The sequence below is a fragment of the Metschnikowia bicuspidata genome, assembly GCF_001664035.1.
Source record: "Metschnikowia bicuspidata var. bicuspidata NRRL YB-4993 chromosome Unknown METBIscaffold_7, whole genome shotgun sequence".
Classification (NCBI taxonomy): domain Eukaryota; kingdom Fungi; phylum Ascomycota; class Pichiomycetes; order Serinales; family Metschnikowiaceae; genus Metschnikowia; species Metschnikowia bicuspidata.
Genome location: NW_017387737.1, coordinates 391977 through 411707, shown reverse-complemented (window position 1 = coordinate 411707; position 19731 = coordinate 391977). Strand labels below are relative to the sequence as shown.

At 44.7% G+C, this 19731-nt stretch overlaps 9 protein-coding genes across 9 annotated transcripts; 2 read left to right on the top strand and 7 right to left on the bottom strand.

Moving 5' to 3' along the window:
- Positions 1–394: 394 nt before the first annotated feature.
- Positions 395–3768, top strand: SEC24 (COPII subunit; the record flags this gene model as incomplete). The annotated part of the gene is made up of 2 exons (XM_018859131.1): positions 395–455; positions 953–3768. The coding sequence occupies 2 exons, from the start codon at positions 395–397 to the stop codon at positions 3766–3768; spliced, it is 2877 nt and encodes a 958-aa protein (XP_018709820.1).
- A 121-nt stretch (positions 3769–3889) lies between these two features.
- Positions 3890–5071, bottom strand: METBIDRAFT_46973 (Golgi transport complex subunit; the record flags this gene model as incomplete). Its single annotated transcript, XM_018858108.1, has 1 exon — positions 3890–5071. One exon carries the CDS (start codon positions 5069–5071, stop codon positions 3890–3892), a length of 1182 nt encoding a protein of 393 aa, XP_018709819.1.
- A 1236-nt stretch (positions 5072–6307) lies between these two features.
- METBIDRAFT_13586 (uncharacterized protein) lies at positions 6308–7036 on the bottom strand (the record flags this gene model as incomplete). The annotated part of the gene is made up of 2 exons (XM_018854394.1): positions 6308–6965; positions 7020–7036. The coding sequence occupies 2 exons, from the start codon at positions 7034–7036 to the stop codon at positions 6308–6310; spliced, it is 675 nt and encodes a 224-aa protein (XP_018709818.1).
- A 180-nt stretch (positions 7037–7216) lies between these two features.
- METBIDRAFT_79815 (uncharacterized protein) lies at positions 7217–11212 on the bottom strand (the record flags this gene model as incomplete). The annotated part of the gene is made up of 3 exons (XM_018859130.1): positions 7217–8287; positions 8534–9592; positions 9623–11212. The coding sequence occupies 3 exons, from the start codon at positions 11210–11212 to the stop codon at positions 7217–7219; spliced, it is 3720 nt and encodes a 1239-aa protein (XP_018709817.1).
- A 479-nt stretch (positions 11213–11691) lies between these two features.
- On the bottom strand, positions 11692–12825 carry CPP1 (tyrosine/serine/threonine protein phosphatase; the record flags this gene model as incomplete). Its single annotated transcript, XM_018854487.1, has 2 exons — positions 11692–12256; positions 12530–12825. Coding segments are annotated over 2 exons (861 nt in total), but the record flags the coding sequence as incomplete, so codon positions are not given.
- A 1216-nt stretch (positions 12826–14041) lies between these two features.
- On the top strand, positions 14042–14867 carry METBIDRAFT_221150 (uncharacterized protein). Its single transcript, XM_018855142.1, has one exon. The coding sequence runs from the start codon at positions 14155–14157 to the stop codon at positions 14683–14685; it is 531 nt and encodes a 176-aa protein (XP_018709815.1). The 5' UTR covers positions 14042–14154; the 3' UTR covers positions 14686–14867.
- Positions 14868–15049: 182 nt separating this feature from the next.
- RFC5 (replication factor C subunit 5) lies at positions 15050–16129 on the bottom strand (the record flags this gene model as incomplete). The annotated part of the gene is made up of 1 exon (XM_018854393.1): positions 15050–16129. The coding sequence occupies one exon, from the start codon at positions 16127–16129 to the stop codon at positions 15050–15052; it is 1080 nt and encodes a 359-aa protein (XP_018709814.1).
- Positions 16130–16535: 406 nt separating this feature from the next.
- On the bottom strand, positions 16536–17099 carry MXR1 (peptide-methionine-S-sulfoxide reductase; the record flags this gene model as incomplete). The annotated part of the gene is made up of 1 exon (XM_018858084.1): positions 16536–17099. One exon carries the CDS (start codon positions 17097–17099, stop codon positions 16536–16538), a length of 564 nt encoding a protein of 187 aa, XP_018709813.1.
- A 168-nt stretch (positions 17100–17267) lies between these two features.
- UBP13 (ubiquitin-specific protease) lies at positions 17268–19517 on the bottom strand (the record flags this gene model as incomplete). The annotated part of the gene is made up of 1 exon (XM_018858085.1): positions 17268–19517. The coding sequence occupies one exon, from the start codon at positions 19515–19517 to the stop codon at positions 17268–17270; it is 2250 nt and encodes a 749-aa protein (XP_018709812.1).
- Positions 19518–19731: the final 214 nt, after the last annotated feature.

Here is a 19731-nt window from a genome sequence, read left to right as displayed (position 1 = left end):
GTGCACTGATAATTTAAATATGCTTTATCTTTTGGTTTTAGATGATCTGCCTACAAATTGATGTAGATTAAAGAATGAAATAGAAAAAATCAGAGTGTTGTCGGAAGGATTGCTGAAAAATCGCCGAATTCACGTATTGTTCCAACAATGAATTCCCATAATTAGATCTTTAGTTGGATGAGGTTATCAGTTACTGCGGGCAAACTATATAACTTTTCACTGAATGAGAATCACTAGTCGCAGAGTAAATGTGTGAGCGGTGTGGCAGAACGTGAAACGAGTAGGTCACATAGAATTTCACATAATAGGTTTCGCCGCACATTGGAGAACGAGCCCAGGGTTGCTTGATTTTCGGAAAAATGCTTTATTGGAGCCGTCTCTAAACATTTTTGAAATGTCGCTCTTTGCTGCCCGAAATATAGACACTCAGAAAACTAACACGATGGCGAGCGAAGGTTAGACAACGAGGCAATTCCCAGTTTCTACGAGAGCCGAAAAAACGATCACCATTTCCTGTGATATAAGCAGCATGGCTAGAAGAACGTGTAGGGGAGCCAGCAGCGCCGTATTGCAATTTTTTTCATCGCCTAATTAAAATTAGTTTTTCGAGGACAATTTCCCGAGGTACCCAAGACACGCGCGTTCACGTGCGTTGAGCCTTGAAAGACTCTTTAATCCAGGAGATCCAAACACAATGAAATCTCCTTAGCCCGAGAACGGATCAGACAAAAATAGCGAAAAAGAACAAGTCTGTACTAATCACGATAATCATTCAGAAAATTTCGCCACCAACGTGGCCCGCCACCCTGTACTCAGATGTACTGCAGAAGGCTGGCTCGCAGTAAATGTCCGCACGCGATTCGAAACTGACAACACATCCACGCCCAAGCTCCGGACAACTAGTGCCATCTACGATCTACTCTGCTCTTACACCAAATGTCAAGAAGAAGAGGATACCCACAACCGCAGTATGCGGTGCCGCAAGCTCCAGCCTCCGCTAATTTGAATCAGGGCTATGGCGTCTCACAATTGAACCAGAACTTCAATGCCATGAACATTCAACAGCCAGAGCAAGTCGTTGACCCAGCCACAATGGGCCAAGGGAATTTGCATGCCCAAACCAACGGAGTCTACCCTCAGCAATATGCTGCAACTCCTGTGCAGCCAGCAGGTCAATACGGAGAGGTCTCCCAGTACCCCGCGCAATACGGCCAGCCAGCCGCCCAACCCCCTGTTTCTCAGTATGGCGGTGCTCAACGTGCCGATGTGGCAGCCACCGCAGGCGGCATGGGTGGTGCTTCCGGGCCAGTGGGGTATGGGTATGGTGTGGGTAGCTCCCCGCAAATGGGCAGCGCTCAAGCATTGCATTTGAACCAGTTGTACACCACGGACTTGTCGAAAGAGTTGCCACCTTCAATCAGCGACTTGTCGTTGCCACCACCCCCACTTGTTTTGCCCATTACTGCACAGATCATTCCAACGTCCACGACGGCAAATGCGTCGCCCGAATATTTCAGATCCACATTAAACGTGGTTCCTACAAACGGGTCTCTCTTGAAGAAGTCGAAGTTGCCCTTGGCCTTGGTCGTCAGACCATACAACAGTTTGCACGACGAGACCGAGGAAGTCCCAGTGGCCAAAGACACCATCATTTCTAGGTGTCGTCGGTGCCGGGGCTACATCAATCCTTTTGTCTCCTTGACAGAGGGTGGCAGGAGATGGAGATGTAACTTCTGTAACTTGCAGAACGACATCCCCACAGCTTTTGACTTTGACGAGTCAACACAAAAGCCAACCAACCGCTACGAGAGGGTAGAGTTGAACCATGCGGTCACTGAGTTTGTTGCGCCCAAGGAGTACATGGCCAGAACTCCTCAGCCAATAGTTTACACTTTCATTATCGACGTGTCTTCGGAGGCAATTAACTCGGGATTGACTTCCACTGTTGCGAGAACTATCTTAGAGAGCTTGGACAGAATCCCAAATGAGAATAAGACTGCAAGAGTCTTTTTCATTGGTGTCGACTCGTCTTTGCACTACTTCAGATTCAAAGAGGGGTTGGACGATGCTCCCGAAATGCTAATTGTTTCGGACATCGATGACCCTTTCTTGCCATCTCCCGAGGGCTTATTGGTCAACTTAGAAGAGAACAGAAGGTCGGTTGAAAAGTTGTTGCTTGATTTCCCTGCCTACTTCGAAGGTACTGCAAACAAGCATTTCGCATTGGGCCCCGCTTTGAGAGCTGGCCACAAGATGATCTCAAGCATTGGTGGAAAATTAATAGTGTTTTCCTCCAGCTTGCCAAGTATCGGAGAGGGCAAATTGGCGACCAGAGACGAAGGCGCACACTCAGGAAAGCCAAAGGAATCTCAAGCCTTGTTGAACGCTGCAGACTCCTTTTACAAGTCTTTTGCAGTCGAATGTAATTCAGCTCAAGTAACAATTGATTTGTTTTTGACGGGCTCCAAGTACCAGGATGTGGCAACCTTGTCCAACTTACCTCGCTATACCGCTGGTCAAACCCACTTCTATCCTTCGTGGTTGTGCACGAAGATAGAGGATGTCAACAAATTGTCCAAGGAAATCAGCGAGCATTTGTCTATGGATATTGCGTTGGAGGCTGTGTTAAGAGTCAGATGCTCCACAGGCTTCCGGATGAGCGGATTCTTTGGAAACTTTTTCAACAGATCATCCGACTTGTGCTCATTCCCAACATTTCCTCGGGATCAGAGTTACGTGATCGAAGTCAGTATAGAGGAGACTATCGTGAAGCCGATGGTGTATTTCCAAGCCGCCGTCCTACATTCTACATGCTTTGGTGAGAGAAGGATCAGGGTCATGAACTTGGCGATCCCCACCTCATCGAAATTGGATGACATTTATGCATCAGCAGACCAATTGGCCATTACAAACTATTTCACGCACAGAGCCATTGAGAAAGGTTTATCCAGCTCGTTATCTGCTGCTAGGGATTATTTGACCAGGTCCTTGGTAGAAATTTTGAACGTTTACAGAAAAGATTTGGTCCCCGGGAATGTTACCGGTTCATCACCCCTTCTATTATCCACAAATTTAAGAATGCTTCCATTGTTATTATTTTCGTTGACAAAGCATTTGGGTTTCAGAGAGCAAAGAGTTCCTGCCGATCACAGAGCTATTGCCTTAAACAATTTGGGGTCTTTGCCCCTCCCTCAGTTGATCAAGACTATTTACCCGACAGTCTACTCTTTACATAGCATGCCAGACGAATGTGGGTTACCCGAGGAAATTGTGCAAGTGAACGAGGTAACAGGCGAAAAAGAAGTTTTCACAAGCACTGAGATTTTGTTACCCGACCCTATCAATGATACGAAGGCATCCTGGGAAACTTATGGTCTTTACTTGATGGATAATGGCTCTGAATTGTTCTTGTGGGTTTCAGGTGATGTGGTACCAGGTCTCGTCGAAGATTTGTTTGGTACCGATAACTTGTATTCTATTCAAACGGGAAAGACGGAATTACCTGAATTTTCATTCGAAGAATCTCAATTTAACTTTAAGGTTCGCCAAATTATCGGCAAGATCAGGGAGCAAAAAGATTCGATTTTGTGGAAGAGTTTATACATCATCATTGGAGGTTCCTCTATTGAACCAATGGAAATGACTCAGCAGCGTGACTTGATGGCCTTGCGCTTATGGGCGTTGAGTTGCTTGGTGGAAGACAAATCTCAATTCGAGCAAGGTTACAGAGAGTTCTTGGCCACCTTGAGGGCAAAAATTACTGTTTAAATCAACATCTGCGAGCCCGTGTTGCTAAAGCTTTAGAAATTAATATTTCATTACATTTACTCGGGAAAAGACTGATCATGTTGACAAGTGTACTTTAGATGGACGTGAACAGCACTTTGCCTCAATTTTGACTTCCAATCAAACTTAAAGCATCTTTTATCATTTCTGCTGTAGTTCCCTCCAATGCGGAATCAACAGAATTTAGTAGGACGGTATGCTGTGATTTCAAGTTTCTGGCGATCGGGCCACCTCTCGCCATTGTTGCGGCAACACTTTTCTTGAACTTGTAGGCCAATCTGGACCAGTATATATCTTCTATCGAAGAACCATGGGCATCCGGCAAGCTCAGAATGAAATTATTCAAAAGTGACAGAGGTTCCATGTCTCCGACAGCCTCAAGGGCATCGCAATTGATAAATAGAGCCGAGAGGGTAGAACTGAAATTGCTTGCGCTTTGCTTGATTTCAGCGAATGCAGATGCCAATGTTCGTGGTGATTGCAAGGACCTTGTTAGTTGAGCTAACGCAATTTGAATAGATTTAGTCATGGCACTTCGATCAATTAAAGAGGAAAGTTGCTGAGGAGCCATGACATATAGGGCCAAAACGTTGTTTTGAAGGGATGAATTGTTTGCATTGAAGGAGCTGTGGTGGCCCAAATCATTTGAGATCTTCTCCTCTAAGCCTGCTATGAATTCGGCTGACTTCACCTGAAATAAAGGACTATAGTCACGAATTAGCTTTATAGATAATAAGTCTGTACTCGAGTCTTTGGCGACATCCTCTGGATTTTTGAAGAAAGATGCAATCTGCGTGTAATTCTTTGCTAAGCGAACCACTTCTTTACTTTCCTCAGACAGTTGGACCGATTTTTCACATTCGTGAAGCTGCTGGAGAAGCACAACAAAAAAACTTGTACCTCTTAATAACTTCGAGGTTTGATGTATTTTTTGGAGTGCTTTGTTGAGCTTTACTGCATCGTCATAAGGCGAAATGACGTCTTTGCTGATCCTCTCGTACGCTGATTTCAATCTAGCAGTCAGAGGAGTAATTATATCGTTCATGAGCTTCCTGTTCACCTCGACTTTGTCAATGTTACGTAAAAGCTGGTTGTGATGTGCGGATGCAAGTGACTCCATACGTTTATTGCACTCATTGACATCAAATTTGAGCTTTTTGAGCGGTGTGGATAGGTCAAGTTCAGTATCGTCCACCACGTTCGTCGCTTGTAAAAGCGAGGCAGCAAAACGAGTCTGGTCGAACTCGTCACCTAGAAAAGCTTCAAAATCTTCTAGCTCCGACATGCAGCGATGATGTAAATTTTGACTACCGCACTTGATATTTTGCTGATTATGAGTCGTTGAGATGCTGCGTGTTAGAACTTAGTTGCAGATTGTGAGTATGCGAACCGAACAGCGATCGCGAAACGAGCGGTTTCATTAGAAACGTCAAGATTGAGTCCAATCCTTCTACAATAAATTGAGGCCACCAAATGATTCAGAGAATATGAATATATTCAGAACGAACAGAACTTAATTACTGAGAAACTTTTAACTTGGTGGAAGATTATCTGGTTCCGAATGAGTCCTCGCCCAGCAATAATGTGTATTAAGAGACCTGCAAACAAAAATCTTGTTGGAGGGAGTTCGAGTTTGTTAAAAAAGAACAAACGTCAATTTCAAATAAAGAGCTGCCATGTATAATCCAGTTCTCTGTATCAAAATGCCATGATTTGCTCGATTCACTAGACCATCGTTTAATGTTTTTGACATGGCAATCTTTTATATTGCGGTCTCATGATTTAGATGAATTTCGTAGTACACAACCGACCAGGCAAAGAATTTTGGATTAATTTCTTTAACTCAAGCGCAAGAGTTCGCCACGTAGCTCTCTCAAAAGAATGTGCTCATGAGATCAGCGATTCGACCTCGCAAAGACAACTCAATTGATCACCACAAATGGCATGCATCCCACATGAGTATTTCTGAATCAAGCGCCACGAGAAATTATTTTGACACATAACTTTCATGATCGGCACTATCACATTAAGAATTCCTGAAATTGGCATAATCGGGTGAAGGCTAAGCTCATGCGTCTGAAAATTACTAGAATTTTGTAAGAGGAGGATCATTTGCACCTTTTGTTTTTTTTTTTTTTTCTCTGAACGGAACTTAGGTGTGGTCAGCTTATTCAAGAGATCACATTCCAGGCTCTGCATAATCAAAATTTCATTCTAGTACAGTCTCCATTCAAAGCAAGGTTTTGTTCGCGACATATTCCGGTATCTTATCCATAATCATCAATTCACAGACCTTCTTCGATGGAAGGGCTTGAGTATGACCCAACTCATATAATTTCCACACTATACTTGCGCCTCACCCACATATCGATAATGATGGGTGATCTTGAAGCATCATCTAGCCAACATTAGAAAGTAGAAACCTAAAAGTTTGTGTCTCTGATTGAAGTTATTGGATGAGTCCGAATGTATCCGATCATTTCTCAAATATCATATCTATTCATGACTGAAGAAGCTAATTTTATTCAGTGCGGTACTTTGGTTTTGATACACTGTTCGAAAGCTTTTTCAGCTTGAATTTATCCTTGCCGGCCTTCCAACCTTGACCTCTTACTCTAAATCGTTGTTTCTTTTCCTCTCTCTCAAGACGTTTGATCTTCTGTTCTCTTTCTTTTCTACGCTCCCGGCATATTATTTTATTGTTTCTCTTTCTTTTACCTTCTCTTCTATGCCTCTTGCGTTTCTGCTCATCTTCAAATTTCTTGTTGTGCTCATTTAGGTTCATGACTCTCCATGGATGTGTATCGATAATAATGGATTTCGCTTCCAGCCAAATATCCGCGAATGAGATAGCAGCAGTTTCGAATTCTCGGCACTTTTCCTCGGAGTTTATCGCTCTATAGTATGTCTCGGGCCGCTCATTTATAATGACTTCTTCCTCGTCTTCTTTCAAAGATACTCTCATCACCTCATCTTGCGAAGTGCTTGCCCCAGCAAAAAGTGGAAATGCAAATTCTTCTTCACATTGATTCTGGGTATTGGAATCTAGATCCAAGTCTTCCGTGGACTCAGGGTTGTCAATATTCACCTCAATGAACTCGAGATCAGGAGCGTAAATCTGTTCCTCTTCGCTGGAGCTTTGCTCATCCTCAGATTGGTAAAGCGCAGATCGGGATATTCTTCAGCATTAGTAATAAAGATTCGAGAAAGAAGATAGAAGACCGTGAACGTACATTTTGAATTCGCCCATTATGTGTGTGTGGTAATCGTGATGCTCTGGAATGGTCGAGAAGTATTCTTGAAGGAATTCTTTTTTCTCACCATGGTTCGCACAAGTCTCATGTTATATAGGGCTCATTCACATTACAGGGACCAATTTCGTGTCATATCGTCGTGAATCATTAAGCTTTATATAGATTGGATAGCAACTTTACCATAGTGGCGCATTGGCGGTTTGTATAGTCTTCAAAACATCCCCACGTTGCGCAAACCTAGGTGGCACGAATCCCACATCGGCGCCATGTGATCGTCTGTTTGAGTATCTTCTTGGGTCTCTAGTTTGAGCAGGTTCAAGGCTGCTTAAATCGACATTAGTGATGCGATTTTCAACCCACAACATATTGTACGCTTCAGAATGTTGCAGTTTCATCCAATCAGCAACATCAGCAAGTCTGACGAATCTCAATTGAAGACAACGAAATTTTTCCATACCATTCTCTTCGATCACGTTATTATTACCAACTCCGATCATTCTGAAGAAAATTGACCAAAGTTTGTCTTTCGAAGAAGCGTCAATTTCGGGACCGATGTTTCCTTTAAGCAAGGTGTGAACTTGCCGAACAGATACAGCAAGTATCAATGCCACTTGCATATCGATAACCCAGCTGTCATTTTCGACAGAGAATACATATAGGGGGGTGTATTTGAGTCGGGACTTTTTGTCAAAATTTCCGTCAAAAACAGCTTCCTGAAGTCCTATGGGATATTTTCGCAACATGTAGTGGTACTCCATGATTTGCTTCTTCTTTTCAAGCGCTTCGGCAATTTTCTTGGCCTCAATTAGCTCTAATTTTCTCTGTTCTCTCTGTTCTATCTCCTGCTTTTTTAAAAGCTCGAGACGCTTTTCCTCTTCCTCCCTCCTTCGTTTCTCCTTTTCTTTTTCTGCCAACAAAAACATTTCCTTTCGAGCTCTTTTTTTGGCCTGCACTTTTTGCTGCCAAATTTTAGCTTGTTCTGCCGCTCGAAGTCTTTGCTCTTCCTGAAATTTAGGTGAATGAGAGACGGAAGATGAAATCGTTTGTTTTACATTCTCCATTGGCAGCGAAGACCGGGCTCGAGAATCAAATGATATATCCAACTCCTCATCCTCATTTGCCTTTGTGACAAATTCATTAGAAGAGTGATCGGTTTTCACCCCACAGACCTCTTCGCTCAACGCTAGTTCAGATGAGGCTTTTTTCGTTCTCTTGTTTGGATTCAAATCATCGAATGACATGTTCCGCTTGGAAGAGTTGAGACTAACCGCCTTCTCATCAACATGTAAATGATGACTCTGTGAGGTATTCTCATCATTGGCTTTTATAGGTTTAATACCGCCATCATTGATAGCTATACCCCCATCGTTGTGCGATTCATCGCGTTTCTTAGAACTCATTCCTGCAACATCTATACTCGCTTTATCCGTTCGATCATCCTGAGTCACAGTACACGCGCCAGTGACAGTTTCGGGTTTCGAAATATCTTTAACTTTTGGTTCGTGTGAATTCATTTTTTGCATAGGAGGTTCCAGAATTTCCTCCATTGGTTGAGTACGCTTGCCATGACTGTTCATGAAATCTTCCAAAATCACGACCTCTCTAGGGTCATATTGTACAGAATGCTTTGCTATTTCCAAAGCACTCAAACCGTCCTTAGCTCTTTTGATTTGCGGATCCGCACCCTTCGTCAACAAGAATTTGACAACGTCATAGAAGCCCCTACCCACTGTGGCCAATAAAGCATTGACTCCGATATTGTTTAATTGATTGATATCGAAAGATCCTGGGTTTAGCCCCAACAAAATATCAACCAATTCAACATGTCCATTTCGAGCTGCCAAATTTAAAACATCAGGCATTCTCAGGAGGGATAAACCGCGTGTCACAAAATCTTCAGCTGCTGATTCCTTGTTGCCTTGGGCGGCGTACTTGTAAACCAATGATTGTGAATTTTTTCTCACAAGGTCGCTGAAATAGCTCTCTGAAGGGTCATCAATAATTTCTCGAGGCGCATGTGTGACTTTGCTTAATTCTGAGTTGGTTTTGGGAGGCGAAAAGTCGTTGATCACTTTGATCACATCTTCGTACTCATCGTCATCTTCTTGGAGGCGAAAGAGCTTCGTGATCGTAGAATAGCCGTCATTATTGCAAATGTGTGGATCTGCACCGTTCTTCAAAAGAGTCTTCACAGTACTTATGTGTTTATTCTCGGCAGCATCCATTAAAGGTGTCTCGAAATCGCCCGCTTCAAGCGCTTGCTTGTTTACATCTGCACCATTAGCAATGAGATATTCAACAATATCAGTATGTCCTGCCAATGAAGCTTCATGTAGACATGTGAACCCGCCAAAATCACTTTCATTAGCACTTGCACCCTTACTGATGAGGACCTTGACTTCCCGCAAGTCTCCCTTTTTACATGCTCTTTGTAGTTGAGAACGCCCTGTGGAGTCTCTTTTGATCTTGTAAGCGGATTTATGATTCGATTTGTGCGTAGGCGAATGTTCTTTTTGCGTGATGGAGCTACTCTCATCATGCCTGTGATTTGACTCTTGTACTGAGACACCCAACCCACTAACTGGACGAATTTGGTTCTCTTGAGGGGAGGGTCCTTCAGGGAATGAGTTCGTCTCTATCGGATCGCTTGAGAAATGGGATTTATCTCTTTGCGCCAAGGACTCAAGATCTTGAGGAGGGTCACCCTCGCCTTCTGACATGATCTCTTCATCCTCAGAATAAATAACGTTTCGTCTTTTTGCTCGTCCGCGAAGGGTATCGCGGCCTTTCTTGCGAAGAAACAGCCTTGAGGCTGACATGTCTGGCAATTTACCGTCAATGACAGTCTCTGTTTCGGAGAGATCCAGAGGCTCATCGACAATATTGTTACGGTTTGCAGACTTGGTTTCCGGAATGATGTTGAGCGTCTGCACAAATGCATCATCTGATGCGGTAGAACCCACAGGGGAAAGGACAGATGTATCAAAGCCGTTTGAAGATGGCGAGCCTGGCACACCATCCTCTCTGTAACGATCAAGATTTTCACCTTTTGTTTCTGCAAGCCCCATGTTCGAGGCTTTGTTTACACCTGGAGTATCATCATCGTCATCATCAAACATTCGTAGTAAACTATCTTTCTTGTGAACGGCATCACTTGCGATGCTCACCAAATCTTCAGAGCGTCGCAGATGATCGGCAGTATCCTGGGGAGCGGATGTGAATGGGATATCCAGAAATGACAGTGACTCATGCAGGGTGTGAGGAGTGTTGGCATCTACTTGATCAGGAAATGCAGCCTCCGGAATTCCCCCAACACTAACTTGATTTGTCACCGATACCAAAGCACGAGGTGAAGACTGTAATTTCAGCAGGGGTTTCTCGGTGTGTGTATTTGCCTTTTTGAGCTCATGGCGAGTGGATATCACTTCGTCTCCTTCTACATTAGAAAGAAAGTTTATGGGTTCACGATGATCAGCCCCAGAATCAAGGGCCACGCGCACTTTAGCTGGTCCATGGCTTTTGGAACCAGCCTTTTGATGATCACGGGAAGAATTTGGCAAGCGAGGCTGTAGTTGTTTTGATCTCTGAGACATGGAGGAGTCCCAGTCCTGTTTGCGGTTCTGGAGTCGTCTGTCGTCTAGAAGATCTTTCGAAGACGCTTCATCGAAACGGCCTTCTCGGCGCGGCTCATTTCTGGAACTGCTCACACCGGTCGATCTGACGGACTCCTGACTTTGTCCAGGTCCTTTTGGCTTGCTGGAACCCGGCCTGTACCTGCTTCCCTGATACAGATCGTATTGAGAATTACGGTCGCGCCGCCTGGAGTTCGATGATCCGTTGTTAGAGTTGCCTTGGTTTCTCTCGGCTACATCTGTGCGATTGTACCCGCTTCTGTACCCATAGAAATCCCGGCCTCCCTCTGGACGTCTGTATGTAGAGCCAGACGTCAGGTCGCCATAAGTTGACAGTTGTGAACCATAGCGTTTTTGCAGATTGTGATGCCGATTGTTGAAGCCACGGTCGTTACGGTCATTTCCCTCGTTTCTCTCGGTTCTGTCTCTCTCAGGCCAATCTGAGCGACCCGGTCGGTTGTTCTCCCTATCTCGGTCTCTGCTGTTTACGGGATTTGTCCTATCATTGGAGCCGCCACCGTAGTGACTGCCATAAGACATTAGATGGGTGATATTTGTAGAAACCTTCGGAAGAGACACGTGTAGCGAGAGTGTTGTTTTTCCTCGGGTGTGATTTTTTCGTATCCTCATATTTTTTTGAGTACTTAGAGTGCGGAAGTGCTGGCCAAGCGTACATATAGGCCATTAGTTTATGTGAGAAATATATCTTCGTAATGAAGACAGAATTAACACGTTGATCTTCGAGTACAGTTTTTCTGCTGCTAGACAAAAGGCATAGGAAACCAAAATCTTGGGGGCACAGAAGAACGTGCATACATTGCTCCCTTATTTCACGTGCTGCACTTGGTCTTAATTGCCAGAAATATTGATTTGCAAGTGCAACACGATACGATTACCACGATCTTCATTGATTCACAGGAGATAGATAAGTTGATTAGATACACCAGGCCGAGGAATCTTTGCAGTCAGTTCATGTAGGAACATGTGGTTAAAGTACTGTATTTCTAAAAGTCTTTCTGTAGCTTATCTCCAAAATCCATCAACTCAAAAATGAGACTCATGTTGGGACATATGCGCTCACAACCTTTCACAAAGTTACCTTCTGCTCTGATTTTCTGGGAGCACGTTTCTGTGTCGCTCTCCGTGCCCGACTTCAAGAGCTCGTAAGCCTCATTCACAGAGATTTTGAATTTGACCATGAAGTACGCCACCACCACACAGGCAGATCGCAGCACGCCGCATTGGCAGTGGACTAGTATTTTTTTTCCGGGCTTGTCCATAGCCGCGATTTCCTGTGTTATTGTGGGCAACTCCTTCAGGATAGCAGAGGTGTGGGACCAGGGGACTCTCAAGTACTTTCTCGTGCCGCTCCGATCGTCAAAGTCTGCGCTGAGATCGTCGCATTCTCTTGCGACATTGACTACTAGATCGAAGTCGTTGATATCGATCGGAGAACCAGACGTTTTGGGGTCTGAGTATAGATACAAAACGGAGTTCAAAACGTTTGCCGGGCCTTGGGGATAGGCGGAAGTTAGCCCAACCTCTTGTAGCTCTTCAGGCATCATGAGGGTTTCTGGTGTTTCACTTCCCAGAGTGTTTATGAGGCTGGATCCGATACGAGGCTCGTCGTAAAGTAGGTTCCGGTCAATTGCACCTGCGCCGCAGGGAGTATCGTGTGCTATCAAGTTGTCTGTTGTGGTATTATCCAGACATACTATCAGGGAAATGCTAGGTGTTTGCTCGCGGAACCCCTCGGGAGAGCCAGAACTGGCATTTATAGGGCTTCGTAGTTTGGTGGTTGTTTCATTCACACCCACGATTGGGTCGAGAAGCACCTCGTCATTCACATCGGTCGACCCAGGATATTGAGGCATCGCGTAAGCGGAGGCCAGCAGCGGGTTAGGAGAATATCTGGTGGGCAAATGCTCTTGTACTGGAGTCTTTATAGAATTGTGCGGCAGCATTGTGGGACTCGTGCCAGACGGAATAAAAATAGCCAACGGCTTGCCTTTTTTTGGCGGCAGCAGGACCGAAGATGGTTGCACTGTGTTTGTATCTAGCAGAAGGCGTTGGATGTTGATGTTCCTTGAGCTCAGAAGCGAACTGGGTTTGCAAGAATGTCTGGGGGAATAGTTCATAGAACCAGAGGAAGACGATGGAGTCGAGGACCCCGAGGGCAAGCCCCAGCGACTCGCGGAGGGAGGCTCAAAGCCAACCGGGGATTTGGCGGCCGAATGAACAGCATGATTATATGATTTATGGTCCATGAGTGGTGCTATAAGAGGCATTTAAAAACCAGGAATTTTCTCGGACCACCACAGTGTTTCGGAACTGTTTGCAGAAGAATTCCGTGCTTGGATCAGGTGTTCTCGGGGTATGTTGAGCTGGGTCAAAGTGTATAATCCGCCGAGGGAGATGATGTGGAATTTGGGTTTCTGACAAAGAAATGTTTAGGTGTTTGTTCTGGTGCAAAGATACCGAGAGGGCGCATGAGAAACTCCAATCCGGGTTTCAGATTGTTAGGTGAGGCTGTAGGCTGAAACGACACGCAGTGAGAAGGGAAGGTGCGAAACACGCTAAGAAAAGCGTCGCTGTTTCTTCCTGGAATTTGCAATCTCTCTGGCCTTTACTCCTACTAGCGGGAAAACTACACTAGTAGCGGCTTATACACAATACCGAGGTTTCGGGCTTATTTTGTGGTTCGGGGATGGAAGCATTCCACTGGGGTTTTAGCATTCTGAAACCAGCAAAAACCGGCACTAAATTTGGATCTCGAAATTGGGACTTGCAGAGAACACTGGGCGCGAGCGGAAAAGAATAAGCGAACGCGCGGAGACTCTACTTTCCCACCGAATCCGGGCCGCTGGCATTTATTATTAGATCATGAGAGCATTCTTTCTCGTCTTCTTTTTTTTTTTTTTTGCGCAGTCCATGGGGCTCGGCCCTGTCCTGATATTCGTGATGTTTTAGTCTTACATGTCTTCTGATTTATTTTTGTCCAGCTACAGTTTTTGGAGGTATACAATGCCTTTGTTGTTTCGAAGTGGCCATGAAACGCCAGCATTGTCAAAATATAGACGGCTCTACCTGATGGAGGACGCGGGTCATTAACGAAAACTGGGCTCGTAATTTGGATGTTTGACAGTTTGGGCTTATTGCCTCTTCTGTGATGTCTGGACATTCGAGATGTAGGACCTCTGGTTTGCAGGGATTGCCGGGTGGAGACTTTCATACCCCTGTTTCTCCTCGTGTACATTTCGTACTGCCGGCGATCAATGAAGAGTTAATCTCTGCATGTCTCATCAATATTAGACGCACCCAATTTAGCCGGTATCTGTTTCGCGAAGATGGCTGATCGTTGTGCTAATAAAACATGCGACTCCTCACGTGAGCATTGCGCCCCTGTCTCTGTAGCTGATTCTGGTTAGAATATATTTGTTCCCTAAGCATTTGAGAGCCATCTTGTCGAGTCTCTATAAACGATGAATATTTCTCCAGAGTTTCTTGAGTCGGATTTGCCCTCGAGCATCCAAAGAGTATTGTTGGTGTTGCTTGCGCTTTTTGTTCCGCCTTTACCTATTTATCTTTTGAGCGGGCCGAACTACTCTTTAAACACTAAAGAATTTATCATTTGCTGTCTCCTCACCATTTTTTTCTTTGTAATTGGAGTGTTCTACTCGGTGATATTTGTGCTTCTGATATTTCCAACAGCCCGGGTCGAGGCTGGCCGTGATGGGTATTTGAGAGTAGGGGACATAGAAACACAGGCAGACAATCGCCTTGACACAAGCCACCAAAGCGGCGACATCCAGCAGCCAGGAGCCGAAGATACTACTTCATCCGAGGAGAATGATCCAGCCGAGGCCCATTTCTCAGATCGCGGAAAAGATGTCATTGCTAGAGAAGAGGAGGGCGAGCCTCTTCCTCCATCGTATGATGAAATTGAGGGGAATTCGAGGGGTGATACCCATGATGAGATGACGAAGTTTGGTGATAATAAAGTACAGCGCTAGAGCTTCGAGAGAACGCTTCTCAACGTTGACGTGCTTCGCAGTCAGTACTTCTCATGAAGCAATGATATGGTAATTTATGGGTTTAATTCAATAAACCACTTAGATAACTTTCTTCTCAAAGTATGGCCTTTTGCTAATTTGCGTTTGGCATCTGACGGGACTGAAATTATTTGGCACCACTCGATTTTTCATGCTCTTCATCGGCGGAGTTTCTTTTGACCTATGTTTGAAACAATGTTACAATTGCCCCGATAGTACCCAGTTCAAGGTTTGAATAATAAGTGCGAGTGGTCAGAATTCGATCATTGTCCGTCTCATGAATTGTCAAATATTCTTGTTGTTTCGTCCATATCAACTGAATCGACTAAGACATTGCAACCATTGCTTTCGCAGCAAATCCCTCCAAGTGAAAAATCGCTTTCAGCCCCAAGCTCAATCTTTCGTCAAATACAGCAGCACATGCCACGATTTCAGGTGTCCGAGCCTGCTCCATTTGCACCAAGTGCAATGCTAATGTCTTCAAGATGAGTCTCGGAGGGATACAATGGGATAAAAGCTCATAGAATGTGACTCTGAGTTTTGCTAAGTTCGCCACAGACTTGTCTCTCCGCATGGAGACGGCAATGTTTTTGATGATCTGCTCCCAGTCTAAAACAATAAAAGCGGCGTTAACATTTTGCACGTCCACGGTTTCTGATTGCATGCAAATAGTCTCAAAACTCAAAAGAGCCCTTCTCAAGTTACGATCTGCAGCTCCTGCAATTGTTTCAAAGAATGTGTTTTGAGCTCCTTCATGGCTTGTAGAGAGCTTTACGGATTCTTTCAGCACAACGATTCGCAACACATCGGCAATTTCTGTCAGCGTGGGCGCAGGAATCCTAACGAGCAACGTTCTCGATTTTATAGGTGCTATAATGTTTGAGATGGTATTGCAGACCAATATCAAACGGATGTTTGATGAGTACTTTTCCATTGTTCTTCTCAAAGCGGCCTGGGCATCTCTACTCAAAGACTCAGCCTCGTTGATAACCACGACTTTGAATCTGTGCTTGGATGCAGACTTTGCCTGATTTGAGAAATCAACCTGCTCGGTGGACGCTACGTCCTTCAACAAATCTTGGATTACCACGCGGTCATTATTACCCATGTCCGAGGGCGTGATTTCCAAGTGGTACGGTGAACTGAGCACATTGAATTCGAGTTTTCTATTCGAAGAGGTGGTGAAAGTCTTGACGTCGATCTTCAATTTTTCTACCTGAGCACCAAATAATTCGTTCAATGTGCTGTAAATACGAGTTTTCTTCCCGGCTCCGTTTGGTCCATACACGAGCAAATGTGGGAAATCACCTGTAGATGCCAAGGCCCGAAGCGAGCTGGTGACATTGTCATGAAACGTGAGTGCATCTAGAGATCTGGGCCTATATTTATCAACCCATAAAGACATTTTTGATAGGCGTTATTCAATGTGACGTATGAGTGATGTTTTCTGGTTCTTTCGACTCGCATGGTTTTTTTTGCTCGTCTTAGAGACGTGGCGCGCGACCTAATCTGGTGTTCGTAATACTCTTTGTTACATAAGCCATTGTGGGACAGGTTCGACAAAAATAATTTTAAAAGTCAATTTCGAATTCGGAATGTTTTATATAAAATTCGTATCATTATCGTTTATTTGATTAGAACCGGAAAAAAATATGGAATGTTCTGATATCTGAAGCGTCTCTGAGTCGCTCAAGCTTGTTGAAAAATTGCCCGCACCAGGCTTCGTATTCACAACACTATAACTAGCCAAACGCGATTATGATGCCATCACGCAGATTGGGGCTCTAAGCATTGTCGGAACTCTCTTTAATCTATGCTTTTGGCTTCGTTCTCAAAAAGTGTGTCGGACATTCATATCCACCAGGGTTTTGATCCAAGTACTTTTGATGGTAGTCTTCGGCGTCGTACCAATTCTTGATAAGATCAATCTCAGTAGCGATTTTGTGATTTGGATACCACTCCTTTTGGAAATGAGCTTTGATTTCCTGCGCGACCGATAAATCATCTTGATCGTGAACGAAGATGGCACTTCTGTACTGGGTGCCTTGGTCTGGACCCTGCGCATTGAATGTTGTTGGGTCATGAATCCGGAAGAATATGTCCAAGATTTCTTTCAACGACAATTGGCTTGGGTCGTACGAGAGTTGCAAACTCTCAGCAAACCCAGTGGCGCCGCTGCACACTTTTTTGTACGAGACATCACTGATAGAGGGCAGACCGTTGGCATAGCCGACCTTGGCGTCAATCAATCCCTTATCCTTGAAGTACTTGCCCATCACTCTTTCAACTCCCCAAAAGCATCCTGCGGCTAAGGTAACGATCTTAGCTGTGGGGGTTGATTTTAAAGTTGGCGAGACAAGTGTGATATTGGACATTGTAATGAAGAGCAAACGTATGGGAAACGCAATCGCCACCGCCTTCATGGTGATGGGGCTCGTCATTCAGTCACGTGATATAACGTTCGCTAGTTGTCGCGGACAGGTCTTGCACGGCGCGACAGAGGGGGCATGCATGTCTTGACGGAGAAGTACAACCTTGCGGACTCAAGACTTATTCTTTCTTTTAAATGAAAAAATGCTTCCTCTCCGCTTAACTTTCTCAACACTTGATTCTTCCGTATAACTCACGTCTGGGTTGGTGCTTGACGTAGTATTGATGCTGCTCGTAGATCCCGTCCTTTCCTTGGGACTGATCTCAGGTTTCAGCTCTCTGCGTTTGAGACCGCCCACCCACGACTTCTTCTCACCCTTCATTGCCGGACGTTGAGCATCCAAAGAATATTCGGAAAGCTTGCCAAACTTCGGACCAGATGAGGGCGTATTTAAATCTTTGCTCTTCTCAACATCTCTTGAATCCAACATAAAAGTTTTCTTCAAGAGGGAACTTGTGCGGCCCACACTATTGTCTTCGGCGTTCTCTATGATTTTTCCCTCGGTTGGGAGAAAAGGCCTCACTTCATCTGATTCAAAGAGGTCGTCTGTACATTCTTCTTCCTTCTCGTTTGTTGCTACCGCCACATTGGTCAGCTTAGCTAATGAGTAATCTCCTCCGTCGTAGACGTTGTTCAAATTGATTCCAAAGTCAAGGCTATCTTCAACCACTTTTGTTTCCTGAATTTCGTAGAAAAGCATATATGCGCTGGCTAGCCCTGGCCCATCCCCGAAGAATTGGAGAACATATGCATCATCAACCAATTCAACTGTTTCATCATCAAACAAGAACCAAAGGCCAGCTTGACACTTGCAAAGCGCAACGTAATGTCCATGCATGGGGCCACCACCTATATGAACTACCAATGCATAAAGACCGTAGAGAGAAAAATCATTATTTGGAGTTGCTGCCGAAGGTTTTTCATCAGTCAGAGTTTCAGCAGTGGAATTTGCGCTCAAGGTGGTGTTGAAGAGACGCAAGTTTAGAGGATACAGAATCGAATCGAATAATTTCACCATTCGGTCCAACTTGTCATCGTACTTAAATCTTTTAAAGTTGATGACTAGAACCTCTGGAGTTTTCTTTAACTTAATCGTCTTCACGGCTTCTTGAAGGGACAGACAAGCATTGCAGTAGAATTTGTTTTGATGGTTTAAAGTTTCCAGTTTGGAGAAGTTATTGAGCGAGAAATTCAAAGAGTAGGCGCTATCCCCGGGCGGAATGTCTATGGACAAATCCAAAAAACTTTCATCCTTCGATGTCACCGTTTCGCATGATAAACATTTGGTCTCGTTCGTGATTGTGCCCTGGAATAACTGTGTGCACCAGTTCTTCTCTGTTCCCAATTCCAGGTTAAGGGTTTCGATAGTTTCATTTATCAAATAGTTACAAAACTCGTGAGCGTCGTGGTGCATATTCGCTTGTCGAAATAAAAAGTTTTTCTCCTTTAATTTCTTTATGAAATACAGAGGCGAAACAACACCGATCTGGGAATGATTCTCGGCCATGGCCCCGAAAATGTCGCTCAAAGAATAAAGAAGACACTTTTCGTCAGATTGTGAGAGTGCCAGGAGAGGATGGTCGACGTTTAGAATCGGCCCGTTAATAAGCGCGGATCTCTTCCGATGGTCCGCGGATGGGTTCGGACTAAACGGATTGATCGGTGCTGGAAGACCTTGCTCTGGATTTGGTATTCCAACGACAACAAAGCCAGACGTGGAAGATATTGGCGCTGGCTCGATAGAAGCAGACGTGCTACTGGAAACATTGCCCAGGTCCAGAGTAAGCGACGAAGATACCGACAGATCGTTTCTGATTTCGGTCCCTGTGCTTGGCGAAGGCCTGGTGATGAGGATTTTGAGCATGTGAAAGTCTGGGGTTTTCCGAACAATTAACCTCTGTTCTGTAGAGAGCGCCTCGCAACTTCCAGCTTCTTGGATGTACGTTTTGGTGTTATAAACTGGAGAGACTGGAGTCTCCTCGGCATTCAAATTTTGAGTATTTTGAGAGCTGAATTTCCCGAAGATTGAGTTTCTTATTGAAGGCCGCAGCGGTGGCGTACTTCCTAATGGCAAAGACGTCTCCAGTGGCGACAGGTTGGGCTTGCCTTTTTCCTTTAATTTCTTGGCAAGGAGTTGCTCGTATTTGGTCGTGTAAGAATGAGGAGCGGCTCCAGGCATTTCGAGTCGCCGTTTATGCGGAGTGATATTGTGGGATAAGACATGTTGGCGGAACTTCGTTGTGTAGTAGAGGCATTGGAGGATCGAGTTGCAGTAACAAGTATTTCCAAAGTTTTCCATACCAAATAACTTGGTGCCGCCATCACCATGCTCGAGTTTAGAGGTGGAATCAACCGAAACCATGGCGAGAGAAGAGTTGCGAAAGGAAACCGGCGATGTAATGAAAGGTTGATTGAGAATTTGAGCTGAAGTTTGGGCGAGGAGATAATGCATGGTGAGGTTCGCGGATACCTACGCGAGACGCAGACGTCTGAATACAGACAGGCGACGCGTGGGCTTGACATCAGTACAAAGTTTTTAAAAGATTATTAGAGTCGTCCATTTTTTTTTTTTTTTT